We start from the raw sequence: 14,752 nt of genomic DNA on the forward strand, positions 1-14,752 counted from the left end.
CTGGGAGGGATTAAGGTAAGCGTAAGGAGCAAAGGTCCATGAAGAAATGTAGTTAGTTCAATAAAGTTAATTTTACATTTGAAAAGCTGAAAGAAGTACAACAGAAGAAGCAGGAACAACTGAAGAGGCAACAGTTCGAGCAACTACAAAGACTCTTGGAAGAACAAGAGAAGCTGCTTACTCTGGTGTCTGGGCAACGTACACTTCCAGGTATGTTGGCTTACGTAGGGTCTTCAGTTAGTACAATGAGAGACAGTTGCATACATTTCTTACCTTTAGTTGTTTGACAGGTTATTTCTACCGTTCCTCTAATCATACGCTCCAATTTCTTTAGGGGCCTGGCAGATAAATGTGAAATGGTGGTGGTGTAATATAACTGGGACAGGTAGGAGCTGGGGCATTCTGGAGCGCTTGTGCCCTGCTTAAAGGCGTTCTTGTTTATTTTTAAAAAAGGCCTAATAGAAGAAAAGCCAAGCCTAGAACTACTGGTATCCAATCCCTGCCTGATGAATGAAAATGTTCAGAGTGATAAAGGTAAATATATGTAGAAGCCACTCTGCTCAACTGAAGAACCATACCAAAAATATTTCCTGTGGTCGTAGGTAACAGTATTCAATTGTATGCTGTATCAGTGAACAGAAAGCATCATGTACTTATCAGGGAAAGAAACTGTTGAAATGTGATCTGAAGAGGTGGTTTGAAAGTGTTTGATCATACTCCATAGTAACAAAAACATTTTAAATCATGACTCAGTCACAAAGAAATTTCATACCATCAGTCTTTATTGGTGTACTTGGCATGTAGAAAGATATTTTCTATTTTGTTTACTCTAATTCTCTGTCATTTTTAAAAATGCCAGTCATGACCTATTGTTTGATGATAAATTTATTAATGGATTGTGTCTCACAGTTTTAAAAGCATTGAGCTAAGCAATGTGTTTTCTTCTTGGTGCACCTTTTAAGTGAAATACTTCACTGATTCAGCTAAGTTCTGGTTCTGTTCAGAAAATATAAAGAAGAAAAGACATTGGTGAATGAGTGTACAGTGTGTGGCTGGGTGGGAGAGGGGGCTGGAGGGTGGTGATAAGTTGTAGCAAGTAAAGAATGTTTTAAGAAATTTGGATGTTTATCCTGGAGAATATAGAGAACTTGGGGTATGTATCTTAAAATAGCTGAATGGTTCAGCATTTCCTTATAGAATACATAAAAAGAATAATCAAGATCACTTAAATGACAGCCTGTCATACATTTTAAGGTAGAACTAGCACTATGGTATAGTGACAGGGAAGCAGATCTCAAAGTTATTAATATGAGAACTAGCCCCATTCAGTAATGGAACAGTTTGCTTTGGGGCAGTGGTCTTTAGACTTTCTGGTCTCAGGACCCCTTAGCACTATTAAATTATTGAGGACCCCAAAGAGCTTTTGTTATATGGGCTGTATCTATCAATAAGTTACTGTATTAGAAATTAAAACTGAGACATTTAAAAACTAATTCATTTAAAACAATCTAGTTACATGTTATCACAAATAACAGTTTTTAATGAAAAACCTTTTCTAAAACAAAAAAGGTAGTGAGAAGAAAGACATGTTTTACATTTTTGAAAATCTATAACTTCTGGCTTAAAAGAACTCAGTTGAGTTCTCATATTTATTTCTGCATTGAGTTTCTTGAATTATGTTGTTTTGGATGAAATATGTGAAAAAATTCCAGCTTCACATGGATATGTAATTGGAAAAAAGAGAGGAGTATTTTACTAGCCTTTTCAGATAATTTGATTTTTCTTCTTTGATATTGCACCTTAACTCAACAAGTGGTTATTTCTTAGCAGTTATTTGCAGTAGGGAATCTGAAACCATATTAAATAATTTTTTGTACTCTATTACATTAAAGTATATTAAATATATTGAATATCTTGGCATTTTTGTTTGGTTTTGTTTAAAAGTCTTGAAGTATTGTAAAGCTTTCAGGCTCATGGTGCTGTCTGTGTTTTTCAAAATTCTAATTTTTCTCCCAAGGTCAGTTTTTATCATTGGCAGCAAATACTGTCAGTTGTTTTTCTTGAAGTGACTGTCTCACTTGTTTCTTTTTTGAGAAAATGTCTGCCAGGTAACCAGGTTTAAATAATCAATCTGTCACTCGTTCTTTCAAGTAAAAATGGCATTCCTTGGCAGAAGTGGCTTGACAGCCACGGCTCGGTTTGCAGCACGAGTGATTCATATGTGCTCCCCATTTTGTCCCATAGGACGTTCGAAAGACATGTGCTCAAGGGTTAAGGCTTAATAAGATTAGTATTACGTTTTGCTACTTTATTAGGACATTCTTAAGTGAAAGGGTTTTTTTTGTTTTAACTCCGAGTGCATGGTGGTGATATAGTGACTTCTAGCACAGTTGGGTTTGCTATCTTACTTTGCGTGAAGGTGCGATTTTTCATTTTGCTTTTGCATCATTAGTACATATTTTATGAAAATAATTTTGACCTGATGGATGCCCTGGAAGTCTTGTGAACCTCCAGGAGTTTACATACCACATTTTGAGAATGGCTACTTTAGGATATTGCTTTTATGAAAGTCCTCTTTGACGGAAATGGGGCGGAGGGGTGGGGTGGCTGTTGGTCAAAAAATGCGTAGATGGGGGAGGGTACTGCTTGCTATAAAAAAAGGGAAGGTGAAGCTGATATTCAGTGAGGTCCTACCTGATTTTCCAGTTTGATTTGTGGGCTGGGATGAGGTAGATCAGTGATAGGTGGCAGTGGCTGTTTTATAAAACATTTCCCATTGTGTCTTCACTTCCAAATTCAGGTGAGGCCATCCAGGAGAGCAGATGGCCAGCAGCAGGATGGCTAGTGTGCCATCTTCCCTCTGAGAAGCGTAGCTCAGGGAATCTTCTGTTTATTGGGTTATTTCAAAAGCAGAGACTTAAGAAGCAAAACAGACAAAAAGTAAATACAGGAAATTTAGAAACTAAAGAAAAGTGCAAAAAGCAAAAGTCACTCATAATTTAACCACCTGACGATACCAAAATTTTAAAAGTTACCTAAAGAGGGGGAGGAGGAGCGATACTTTTATAGGCAGTTATTGGTTATTAGGAAACACCTCAGATCATCTCCATAATGGTCTGCATTGGTGCTCCATGTCCGTGTCTGTCCCAGGGCTGCAGAGTTGACGGCTGCAGTGGTGCAGCCCTGCCATACTCATGCTGCCTCTACAGAAAGCGTCACATAAATATGATCTTACTCAAAATTATGTTCACTTTGGAATTTTAAAATTTCATGATTTTTGTTAAACTCTTTCTATAAGGAGCAAAAAATTCTTTTATCACTTTGGAGAATACTTTGTGGGGTGGGAGTCACTACTAGGCAGAAGAGAAAATGTACGAAGTCGTCAGCTTTGTTGATTTTCTTAATTGTAAGGTTTTACCTTACTGCCTGATGATCAGAGCCAGAGGTACAGATCTCCAGGAAACTCAAATGCCACTGGAGAGAAAGCCACGCCCTTCTTACCATCATATATGTACCCAAATCAAGCCCAAGAAAAAACTCATGCTTCCAACATTCTGTCTGATGAACAAAACAGTTTCTGTAGAACTACTCATCAAGATTTTGTCTTATCTTCAAAAAGTACTTCTTTCAATTTGTTTGATGAGGCGCAATATCAGGATGTGTTTGTGAAAAAAAATGATTCTAAGGAAGAAAACCATAACCATTCCACAGGTGAGTTGCTTATGTTTATCTCTTCTGTACCTAACTGTGTTACCGAGTTGTCCTAAGACAAGAGGAGGCCTTTCTGCGATTTTCCCATCCCCTGTGGTTTTAATTGTAAGGTCCCATTTCCACATGCCGCAGGGCTGCTGAGCCTGAATCAGACCCAGAGGCAGGCTAGGATTTAGGTTTGAAAGAACAATTACAGAGCTCATGCTGACTTCATACTTTACGTGGTAGTGGGGGGCGGGGGGCTTCAGAAAGGGAGGTGACAGGTTCTGCAGGTACCATTTTTATTTGAGAGCTTAGAGATTGAGGTTGATTTAAAATGTGTATGGTGGTGATGGGGAACCTGACAGAATATGTGAAATGTGAGAAATAGGTTGTTGGTAGAAGTTACTACTCATAAAAGAAATCCCCCCTAACCCAGATACTTGGATTATCTTCACTGTGCCCCCAGCACCCAGCACATTCCTGCCAGGGAACTGACACTTAGCATTTGATGGTATAAATTTATGCTGCTCTCTTGGTATTTCTAGTGTATTTCACTTTATTTTTAAATTTAATTTATTTTTTATTGTAATATAGTTGATCATACATATCTATGGGGTACAGAGTTAAATATCAGTACCTGTGTGCAATTTGTGATGCTCTCAGATGTATTTCCTTCTAGTCTTTTTTATTTTTTTGTTTTTGAGCCCTATTCCTGCCCCCTGCCCCCCCTTTTTACATTGTTGTAATCATAGCATATTGAGTTCTTTTCCCACTCAATATGGAAAATTCTTATGATACTTTCTGAAGTCTCCATAACAATAACTTTAATGTTTGTCATCATTATGCTAGCTATCTTATAAATGTATCAGTATTTAACGTTCTTTGAAGTAGGACAATGTTGTTTCTAATATTTTTAAAATTTTATTTTATTTTTAATTTTAATGGTGTTTTCATGAATGTGCCCTTTTGAGTAATTTAAGTTATAGAAAAATACAAATAATATAACAAAAGGTGTCTGTACTCTCTGTTTAGGATTGAACATGTTTGTGAATAATGCTTTATTCCTAATTTAGACTTAATTCCTTGATATGGAAAGCTCAAATGTCTTTTTCTTATTTTTTTTGCTATATGTTTCCCTAACCTTTCACTTTGGAAAATTTCAAACATCCAGAAAAGTTGAAAGAGTACTGCAATAATTACTTATATACCTACAACCTAGATTCAGTGGTTAATATTTTGCTATACTTACTGTCAATATACTTATGTATGTGTATATGTGTATATCTATATTTCTATGTCTCTGTTTACATCTGTGTGTATATAATTTGCTGAGCCATTTCACTGAAAGTAATATTCATTCTAAATATTTCGGCACATACCAAGTAAAAATTAGGACATTCCTCCATAGTACTATACCTAAGGAAATCGACAATTCCTTAATATTTAAGTCCTTTTGGAATTTTCCCTGTTATCCCAAAAATGTCTTTTAAAGGTCTTTTTTAAAGAAAGTCAAGATCCAGTCAAGTTTATGCATATCCAGTCAAGTTCATGCATTATGTTTCATTGTTATAAGTCTGTTTTACTCTAGAAAAGCCACTTTTTTTTTCTCATGACATTAATCTTTTGAAGGATGTCAAGTGTCTTAATAGGGGTTTTGTAGTTTTTCTTTATCATATTAAAGAAATCCTTGCACCTTCTAAACTTTTGGCATATGTTACTTTTAATTAAATTTTTTTTTAATCATTGTAAGTTGTAAAATTTTCATGTCTTAAGACTTTAATCTGCTTCTTTTAAAATAAACTGTTCCTAATTTTTAATCCTAGGAGAAGATACTTTATCATGTTGGGAGAAAATGACAGAACAGATTCAGGAAGGGAATGATATGAACTTAAAAAAAATTGATGGTTCCTCAGAAATGGTTAATGTTGAAGAAAGGTATTGTTCATGTTGAAAGAAATAAGAAATGTGACAGTTTAACGTAATAGCTAGCTTTTATTATTGATTGCTTTCTTTGTTTGAAAGATGCATACTTCTCTTGTTTTTCCTTGAATATGCTTTTAAGTGTAAGGTTGAAGGTACAACCTAACACATACTGTCAGCAACAGAAAGAGGTTGAGGAGATACATCAGTTAAAATAGATTTGATGTTGTATTGGAAGAATTGAGTGAGGTTTTTCACTTAAGGAAACATCTGGATAAAATTTATCTTCTCTCAAGTAGTTATATTCTATTTTGGGGAAGAGAAGAATTAAGTATTAGAGTCTCACATTTGGTGTCACTTATAAATTATAATTGCATAATTAGTTATAGAATTACAAAATTTTATGGCAAAGATAAAGTATGTATTTTACCTTTTAAATAGGTTGTTCATTATTTTCTTATATATCCATTAACTAATAACTAAATAAATTAAATATTTATTTATTTCTTATATTTGAAATATTTTAATTGATGTTATGATATGAGCAAAATAACTATTGTTTTACTCACATTGTTAAGGACCTTTCGAAATATTTATTTATTTCTTATATTTGAAATATTTTAATTGATGTTATGATATGAGCAAAATAACTATTGTTTTACTCACATTGTTAAGGACCTTTCTTAATTTAAAAATGCATATTTAATGAACTAGTTTTGAAATATATTTTAAAGTTGTATAACGAATATGTTACTCCAAAAGCTAATCTACAGTCAATAGATGGACTTCAGAAGGGTTCTTGAGTACCCCCAAATCATGTGCAGAGTTTGTATGTTTCTGTATTGTTGAGGGGTGGAGGAAGATTGTAGCTTTCTTTAGATTCTCAAAGGGGGTCCCTGACTTTGAAAAAGGTTAGTTCTCGGTATAGTCAAGGGTATCTATATTAGGCAGAGTAAGTGTAAAGTATTCACACAATTATGATTTGCATTTTAAATAACTGTCTTTATGATTAGGCCTATTAAAGCTGCTTTTAGAGAAAGGAAACAGACATTTGAAGACTTCTTAGAAGAACAAATTCGGTTGGAAGAACAAGAACTGAAACAAAAACAGCTAAGGGTTAGCATTTGCACTATTTTGATTAAATATTTCTAAGGTTTTAGAGATTTATTTATACTTTGCTTTGAAAATAGCTTTGAGATTACTTGGATATACCCAAATTAATTCAAATATTGTATTTTATTTTAGGAAGCAGAAGGACCATTGCTAGTCAAAGCAAAACCAAAACAACCATTCTTAAAACGAGGAGAAGGTTTAGCTAGATTTACTAATGCTAAATCTAAGTTTCAAAAAGGGAAAGAAAGTAAACTAGTGACTAACCAGAGCACTTCAGAGGTCCAACCTGTGTTTAAAATAGAAAAACAACCATTCCAGCGGAAGACTGCTCTTATAAATAAAGATCTGTATGCAGAGAACCCTACTGTTAGAAAGGACAATAAAGTTAGAATCAAGAGTGGTTCTGTCACACTCAGTCAGAAGCCAAAGGTACTTAAGAGTAATAATGGCAAAAGTGGAATCTCTCCATCAGGATTGAAAATGCACACGGGGAAGAAATGTGATGGGCAATTTAGAGACCAGATCAGATTAGAAAAAAAAGTTGAATCTAATAATAAAGAAAATCTGCCTGATTGTATAAAACCTTGTCATACTGGTTGCAAAGTGTGGAATAGGACACAAGGTAAAGACAGAGTTCCTTTTTCGACAGGGCCGGTCAGCTGTGTGGCTTCTGAGAGCCCAATAAGTGAGGCTGTGAAAGAGTCTGAGTCTTCTCTTGATGTTTCTCTTCAGAAGAAGTTAGAGAATTGGGAACGACAAAAGGAAAAGGAAAATTTGGAATTAGATGAGTTTTTGTTTTTAGAACAAGCTGCTGATGAAATGTCATTTTCTAGTAATTCCTCATTTGTACTGAAAATCTTAGAAAGAGATCATCAGATCTGCAAAGGTTACCAGATATCTTCTACCCCTGTCAAAGCTGTGCAGCAGGAGAAGAGAAATCCAGTGGATCCAGTTAGTCAGTGTAACCACAGTGAGGATCCAGGCCATACTGTACGTGAAAAGAAGAGTGAGTGTGAGGTCACACCCAAGGAACTTGGTTCAGTGTCCTCACCTGATGGGTTGAGGGAACAGTCTTGTAAAATCAGGAGGAGAGCCTTCCAAATAGGCATCTCTGAAAATCAAACTCCATGGAATGCAAGTGATGATGAAGGTGTTAAAAACAGTGATAGTAGCACTGGTTCTGAGGAACAACTTGATGTTCCTATAAAGCCATTGGCTGAGGATAGAGAAAGGTGTTTCAGCAGCAGAGAGGATAGCCCACAAGTCTGTGACGGCAGGGGGCCTTTTGGGGATACCAGGACTAAAGAAGATAAAAGGAGAGATGTTGATCTGGATTTGTCTGATAAAGATTATAGTAGTGATGAGCCTATTTTAATAGAAATCATAAAAAATAAAGTATCTGACTCCTCAAGAAGACCCTCACCTCTAAGTATGAGTAAAATTGACTTCGATGATGAAAGAACGTGGACCGACCTTGAAGAGAATTCATGTCAACATGATGTTATTCTTGGGGATGAAGACATTTATGGGCTGCCCCAGACACGGTTCTCTAATAAGAGTGAAATATGTGTCCTGGACAAAACCATAAAAAGGAAGGTTGCACCAGTCAAGAAGGGAGAAGACTTGAGTGAGCCCAGGAGGAACAGAAGTCCTCCTCCTGCATCGGAACTGATGATGAAACTCTTCCCTTCTTTGAAACCAAAACCAAAATCAGATTCACACTTGGGAAATGAACCCAAGTTAAACATAAGTCAAGACCAATCACCTGGTGAGTTAGAGCATTATAAAATATGTATCAGCATGTTGTAAATGTAACATTTGTTTTATTAATATGTTGTGAGAATGCTTAAAATCTAACCTTGTTGCTCAGTAGATTAATGGGTGATTTTTAAATTTTTTATTTATTTTTGGGTGTAAATAATATGATAGTAATAAGTATAAGAGATTCAGATGAATTATGTTATCAATTTTTCAGACTTAAACTTGTGTTTTATCTTTCGCAAGGCTTTAAAATTAATTATAAAGTGAGATAAGATTTAATTTAATTTTACAACCAGGGAGTACCCAGTTTATGGTTTGTGTTACTGTGGGGTGAACTGTTGTGTGTACACACGTTTTTTGTGACTTTTAAAATTTTTATACACACACACACACACACACACACACACACACACACACACACACACACATATTTTCTTTTTTCTTTTTTATCACTTCATGCATTAACTTGTCAAACATGACCAAGAAGGAATACAGTAAAATCTGTTTCCTTCCTTCCCCAGACCTGTTCCTAGTCCCCTGTCCTAGAAGTATCAACATTACCATTTTGTTTGTATATTCTAAAAAGAATCCACACAGGCTGACTGGTTAGTGCAGTTGGTTTGAGTATGGTGTTATAACACCAAGGTCAAAGTTTCGGATCTCCATACTGGCTAGCTGCCAAAAAAGTTAATAAATAAAGAGTCCATGCATATATTTAGCATATTATGAGTGTGTGTATAATTTTAATTCTACACAAATGAACACATGCTTTTTACAAACTGTCGTGCACCTTGCTTATAAATTTTGGTGATTGTTCTAGCATATACACATATCCGCCTCATTCCATTTAATGACTGTGTAGTATTTGGTTGATGCGATGGACTTTTCAAACTTAACATTGGAAAACTGCTTTCCATTATATTATAATATGAACTGTGAATGCCTAGAAGAGCATAGGTATTTTAAAATATAGATTATAACTTAAGCATTTAAAAAAAATCTGATTTTAAAAGTAATGCTTCTTGCACAAAGTTTAGAAGCTTAAAAAAAAGCATAGAAGCAAAAATATTTATAGCTAAACTACTCAAAGGTAACTGTTGTACCATTTGGGGAAATTTCCTTCCAGTCATTTTTCCTATGTATTGTTAATTGATAGAGACATATATTATAACTTGACTCAGCCTTTTAGCCTTGTGATATACATAAGATTTATGTTCCAAAAGGGTATAGTACCAGTAGATAAAAATGCTTGTTTCAATTGATGAACAGAAGCATTGTCTATTTTGCTTTTTTAAATCATAAATTTGATAAGGGAAAAAAATCTTAATTTACGTTTCTTTGATTAGCAATCAGGGATAACCTTTGATTTTGGTGTTGAATAGCCCTTTAGATCTCTTGTGAATTATTTATTGATGTTCTTAAGGTATTTATATACAGGTATATTGGTCTTTTGGAAAATTGATTTGAATTATTTCTTTTTATTGTGTAATGTTGATTCCTCATCAGGTTGATACTCTTTAGAAGTAGAATAATTTAATTCGTCGTTTAGACTGGTTTCCTCTGGAAAGTTAAGCCAATTTAATTTTTTTTCCCTTTTTATTATTTGAAGCATTGTGTGTAATGTATTTTAACAGCACAGGTGTTTACCATATTCTTGGCTCTTAGTGTTAATAGCTACCAGTGTTTTTGCTGCTGTAAAGGCCTTTTATGAAGTTCAATATTTATGGCCTATTTCATAGGTGACAGTGCTCTATCCCAGGGTTTGAGAGAGAAAGTTGTTGAATTGGAAACAGAAATAGAAAAATTTAAAGCTGAGAACACATCTTTAAATAAACTTCGCATTGAACAAGAAAGTGCCTTGGAAAAACTCAGGTAAGTTTGTATCTATAAGTTGGGAAAAAAAATATACAGTGATTCAATTACATCTTTAAGACCATATCTAAAATATTTGAAACATTTTAATCAATCCAACAAATATACATGAAAAGGACATGAAATATGTCACATAAGTTTTTTTATTAAATACAATGACCCAATATAATCAAAGATGTGTTAAAAGGGGAATTCTCTTAGTGGTGAGGTCATAAATTGAAATTTGGAAAGCAGTTTACAGTTACGAATCCAAGTTGTACCTTGGCTAGTGTGTTAGTTTTGTAGGGCTGCTGTAACCAAGTACCACAAACTGGGTAGCTTACAGTAATTAAACTTTATTTTCTTATGGTCTGGAGGCTAGAAGTCCAAAGTCAAGTTATCAGCAGAGCCATGCTGTCTCAGCTTCTAGGGGTTGCTGGCAATCCTTGGCATTCCTTGGCTTGCAGCTATATTCACTCCAATCTGTGCTTCCATCAGCACATGGCCACCTTCCCTCCATGTGTCTGTGTCTTCACATGGCATTCTCCTCTGCATGTATGTATGTCTCTGTGTCTGTTCTTTACAGGGACAGCATTGTATTAGATTAAGGGCCCACCCTACTCCAGTCTGACCTCATCTTAATTTACATCTTAATTACATCTGAAAAGATCTTATTTTCAATAAGGTCACATTCACAGGGATTGGGACTTCAACATGTTGTTTTGGAGGATGCAACTACACTCATAACAGTCGTTAGTATGACAAACGTAGTTTTCTACCCTAAGTAATGATCTGACCTGATTTTATTGGGTAGCAAAACCTGAACTGAACTTATATGTGGCTATTTATGCGTGCGTGTGTGTGTGTGTTTATTTTGTAGTTATTCTTATTGTGAATAGTTAAAAGTTCTGTTGGAGAGTATTAATACATTATATTCCAGAGTGTTGCCCTGGATCTTGCTGGGGATATTATGTAATATATAGCATACACACTGTATTTCTTTCTTTTTTGTTTTGTTTTGTTATTTTAATGTTTAATTGGGGTGAAATTAACATACTAACAACCATTTTAAAGTGTACAATTCAGTGGCATTTAGTGCATTCACAGTATTGTGCAACCACAACCTCTGTTTTCAAAACTTTTTTTTATCATCCCAGAAGGTCACCCCATATCCATTAACTAATCACTCCCTATTTCCTTCTTCATCCTCTTTCTGGCAACCACTAATCTGCTTTATGAATCTATGGATTGACCTATTCTGGATATTTCATTTAAAATGACATATACAATATGTGATCTTTTGTGTCTGGCTTCTTTCACTTAATGTAGTATATTCAAAGTTCATCTGTATTGTAGCATGTGTCTGTACTTCATTACTTTTTATGGCTAACTAGTATTCCAGTTGTACGGATATACCAAATTTTGTTTGTTGTCTGTCATTCATCTGTTGATGGACATTTGGGTTGTTTCTGCCTTTTGGCTATTGTGAATAATGTTGCTATGAATGTTCAAGTCCCTGCTTTTAATTCTTTTGGGTATATAGTCAGGGTAGAATTTCTGGATCATATAGTAATTCTATACTTAATTTTTTGAGAACCTTCCATACTGTTTTCCATAGTGGCTGTACCAGTTACATCTCCACCAGCAATGCACAAGGGTTCTAGTATTTCTACATTCTTGCCAACACTTGTTATTTATTTATTTATTTATTGTAATATCCTAATGAACATGACATAGGCATTTAGATAGAAATTTCTAAGTATTGCTTTTACTGTATCCTATAAGTTTTGGTATGTTGTGTTTTCATTTTTATTCCTCTTTCCAAATATTTTTTAATTTCCTTAGTGATTTTCTTTGACCCATTAGGTATTTAAGAATGTGTTTTGCATTTTCCATGTATTTGCTTTTTTTCAGTTTTACTACTGTTATAAGATACTTTGTATGATTTCAGTTATTTTAAATTTATTGAGAATTGTTTTATAGCCTAGCAGGTGGTCTGTTTTGGCAAATATTACATGTGCACTTGAGAAGAATATACATTCTGCAGTTTTGGGGTAGAGTATTATTTTTATTCCTGTTAGGTCTAGTTGGTATATAGTGTTGTTCAAATCCTCTATTTTCCTATTGCTTTTCTGTCTGGATGTTCTATTATGAAAATTAAGTTATTGAAATCCAAATATTATTGTAGAATTGCTTATTTTTCCCTTTAATTTTGTCTGTGTTTGCTTCACTTGGTTTTGGGGCTCTGTTGTTTGGTGTGTATTTATTTATAATTGTTACATTTACTTGGTGAATTGAGATTATATCAATATATAATGTCCAATTTTTGACTTAAAATCTATTTTGTTCTAATAATAGTTAGCTACCCCAGGTCTCTTTTGGTTACTATTTGCACGGAATGTTGTTTCATTTTCAAGCTATTTTTAGGTTTAAAGTTATTCCCTTGTCTTTAGTCTACAGAGAGTTGCATGTAAGCAAGCAGCATATTTGAATCTTTTTTTTTTTTTTTAAAGATGACTGGTAAGGGGATCTTAACCCTTAACTTGGTGTTGTCAGCACCACGCTCTCCAAAGTAAGCTAACTGGCCATCCCTATATAGGGATCTGAACCCGTGGCCTTGATGTTATCAGCACCACACTCTCCCAAGTGAGCCATGGGCTGGCCTGAATCATTTTTTTATTCTTCTGCCAATCTCTGTTTCTTAATTGGGGAATTTAATGCATTTAAATTTAAGGTGACTATTGATAATGATCTTCAAAAATGAAGAAGAAATTAAGACATTCCCAGATATAAGCTGTAGTAATTTGCCATTAATAGACCTACCCTACAAGAAAAGCTAAAAGGAGTTATTAAGGATCACTTTGTCAGTTATGAAGTACTTGGTTGTCAATTGTTTTCTTTCAGCACTTCAAATATATTATCCCACAGCCTCTGGCCAGCATGGCTTCTAATGAGACAGCTCTTAAAATTATTGGGGATCCCTTATGTAGAGCTAGGGCTAGGGTCTGAAGCTCACAGACCCTTCGAGCCCATTCACAAACCCTTCACACGCAGGTCTATGAGCTAGGTAACTGGCAAAAAGGTCCTTGGAGCCTTGGTTGAAGTAGGAATACTCTTTATTCAGCACACACAACACTATGAGCTAGGCAGTACAAAGAGAAACTCAGAAACTCAAATGCTAAGGCCAAAGTCCAAAGAAAAACTGAAAACTGAGCAGCTGCCACCAGAGTAAACATGCTCTATTTTTAGACGTGAGCTCTGCGGGGCCAGCCTGCTTCACAAACTGAAGAACACACAGCAATTAATTAGAAACATACATAGGTGCACCTGTGCACTAACTCCACCCACACACAACTTGTTTACAAGAAATGTAGAGGGAGCCTGACTAAATTATCCTATTTTCCCCATACCTTATATGTGACAAGTCACTCCTCTCTTGCTTTTAAGATTCTCTCTTAGTCTTTTGACAGTTTCATTATAATATGTCATGGTGTGGATTTCTCTGTTTATTCTACTTGGAGTTCTTGAGCTTCTTGGATGTATAGATTCATGTCTTTCATCAAATTTGGGGAGGTTTTTTTGCCATTTTTCTTCTAATATTCTTTCTGCCTCTTTATTTATTTATTTATTTCTGGCAACTATCTGGTACAGGTGTCAAACCCTGGACTTTGGTGTTATCAGCACAAAACTGTAACCAACTGAGCTAACTGGCCAGCCCCTCTTTCTCTACTCTGGGACTTCCATATTGTATATGTTGATGTGCTTCATGGTATCCCATAGTTCCCTTAGGCTCCATTCACTTTTCTTTATTCTTTCTTCTTCATGCTCCTCAGGCTGCATAATTCCAATGGCCCTATCTTCAAGTCCACTGATTCTTCCTTCTGCCTGCCTAAATCTGCTGTTGAACACCTCTGGAGATATTTTTACTTCAGCTATTATACCTTTCAGCTCCAGAATTTCTGTTTGGTTCCTTTTTATAACTTTAATCTTTCTTGATATCTCTCTACTTGTTTATACATTGTTCTCCTGACTTTCTCTTATTCTTTATTGATGGTTTTGTTGAGCACTTTGAGCATATATAAGTCAGTTAATTTAAAGTCTATGGCTAGTAAGTCCCATGTCTGGCTTTCCTCAGTGATGGTTTCTGTCAGTCCCCCCTGCCCCTGCCACTGGTGAATTGGTCATACTTTCCTGTTTTCTCTATATGCTTTGTAAATTTTTTATGAAAATTGGACATTTTGAGAACTGCATTGTGGTAACCTTACCCCCAGGGATTGCTCTTGTTGCTCTTTGAGGGCTGCAGTTGTCCATTAGTGTCTCTTCTGGACTATTTTTGCAGTATTGTGTTCCTTGTCATGTGTGTCATTGAAGTGTATTTTGTTATATCTGCAGTTAGCCAGTGAACTGACAGATT

The 14,752-nt window shown here is 35.1% G+C and overlaps 1 protein-coding gene across 1 annotated transcript in view; it reads left to right on the forward strand.

Annotated features, from left to right (window-relative positions):
- The window catches only part of CENPJ (centromere protein J), a 59,550-nt gene that overhangs the window by 857 nt on the left and 43,941 nt on the right, over window positions 1-14,752 (forward strand). The window contains exons 2-7 of the mRNA XM_063102873.1: window positions 87-210; window positions 3,412-3,711; window positions 5,517-5,628; window positions 6,627-6,729; window positions 6,859-8,494; window positions 10,227-10,359. Coding sequence (XP_062958943.1) covers window positions 87-210; window positions 3,412-3,711; window positions 5,517-5,628; window positions 6,627-6,729; window positions 6,859-8,494; window positions 10,227-10,359 — 2,408 coding nt within the window. The remainder of the gene's footprint in view (window positions 1-86; window positions 211-3,411; window positions 3,712-5,516; window positions 5,629-6,626; window positions 6,730-6,858; window positions 8,495-10,226; window positions 10,360-14,752) is intronic.

The sequence above is a fragment of the Cynocephalus volans genome, chromosome 7 (genome assembly GCF_027409185.1).
Source record: "Cynocephalus volans isolate mCynVol1 chromosome 7, mCynVol1.pri, whole genome shotgun sequence".
Lineage (NCBI taxonomy): Eukaryota > Metazoa > Chordata > Mammalia > Dermoptera > Cynocephalidae > Cynocephalus > Cynocephalus volans.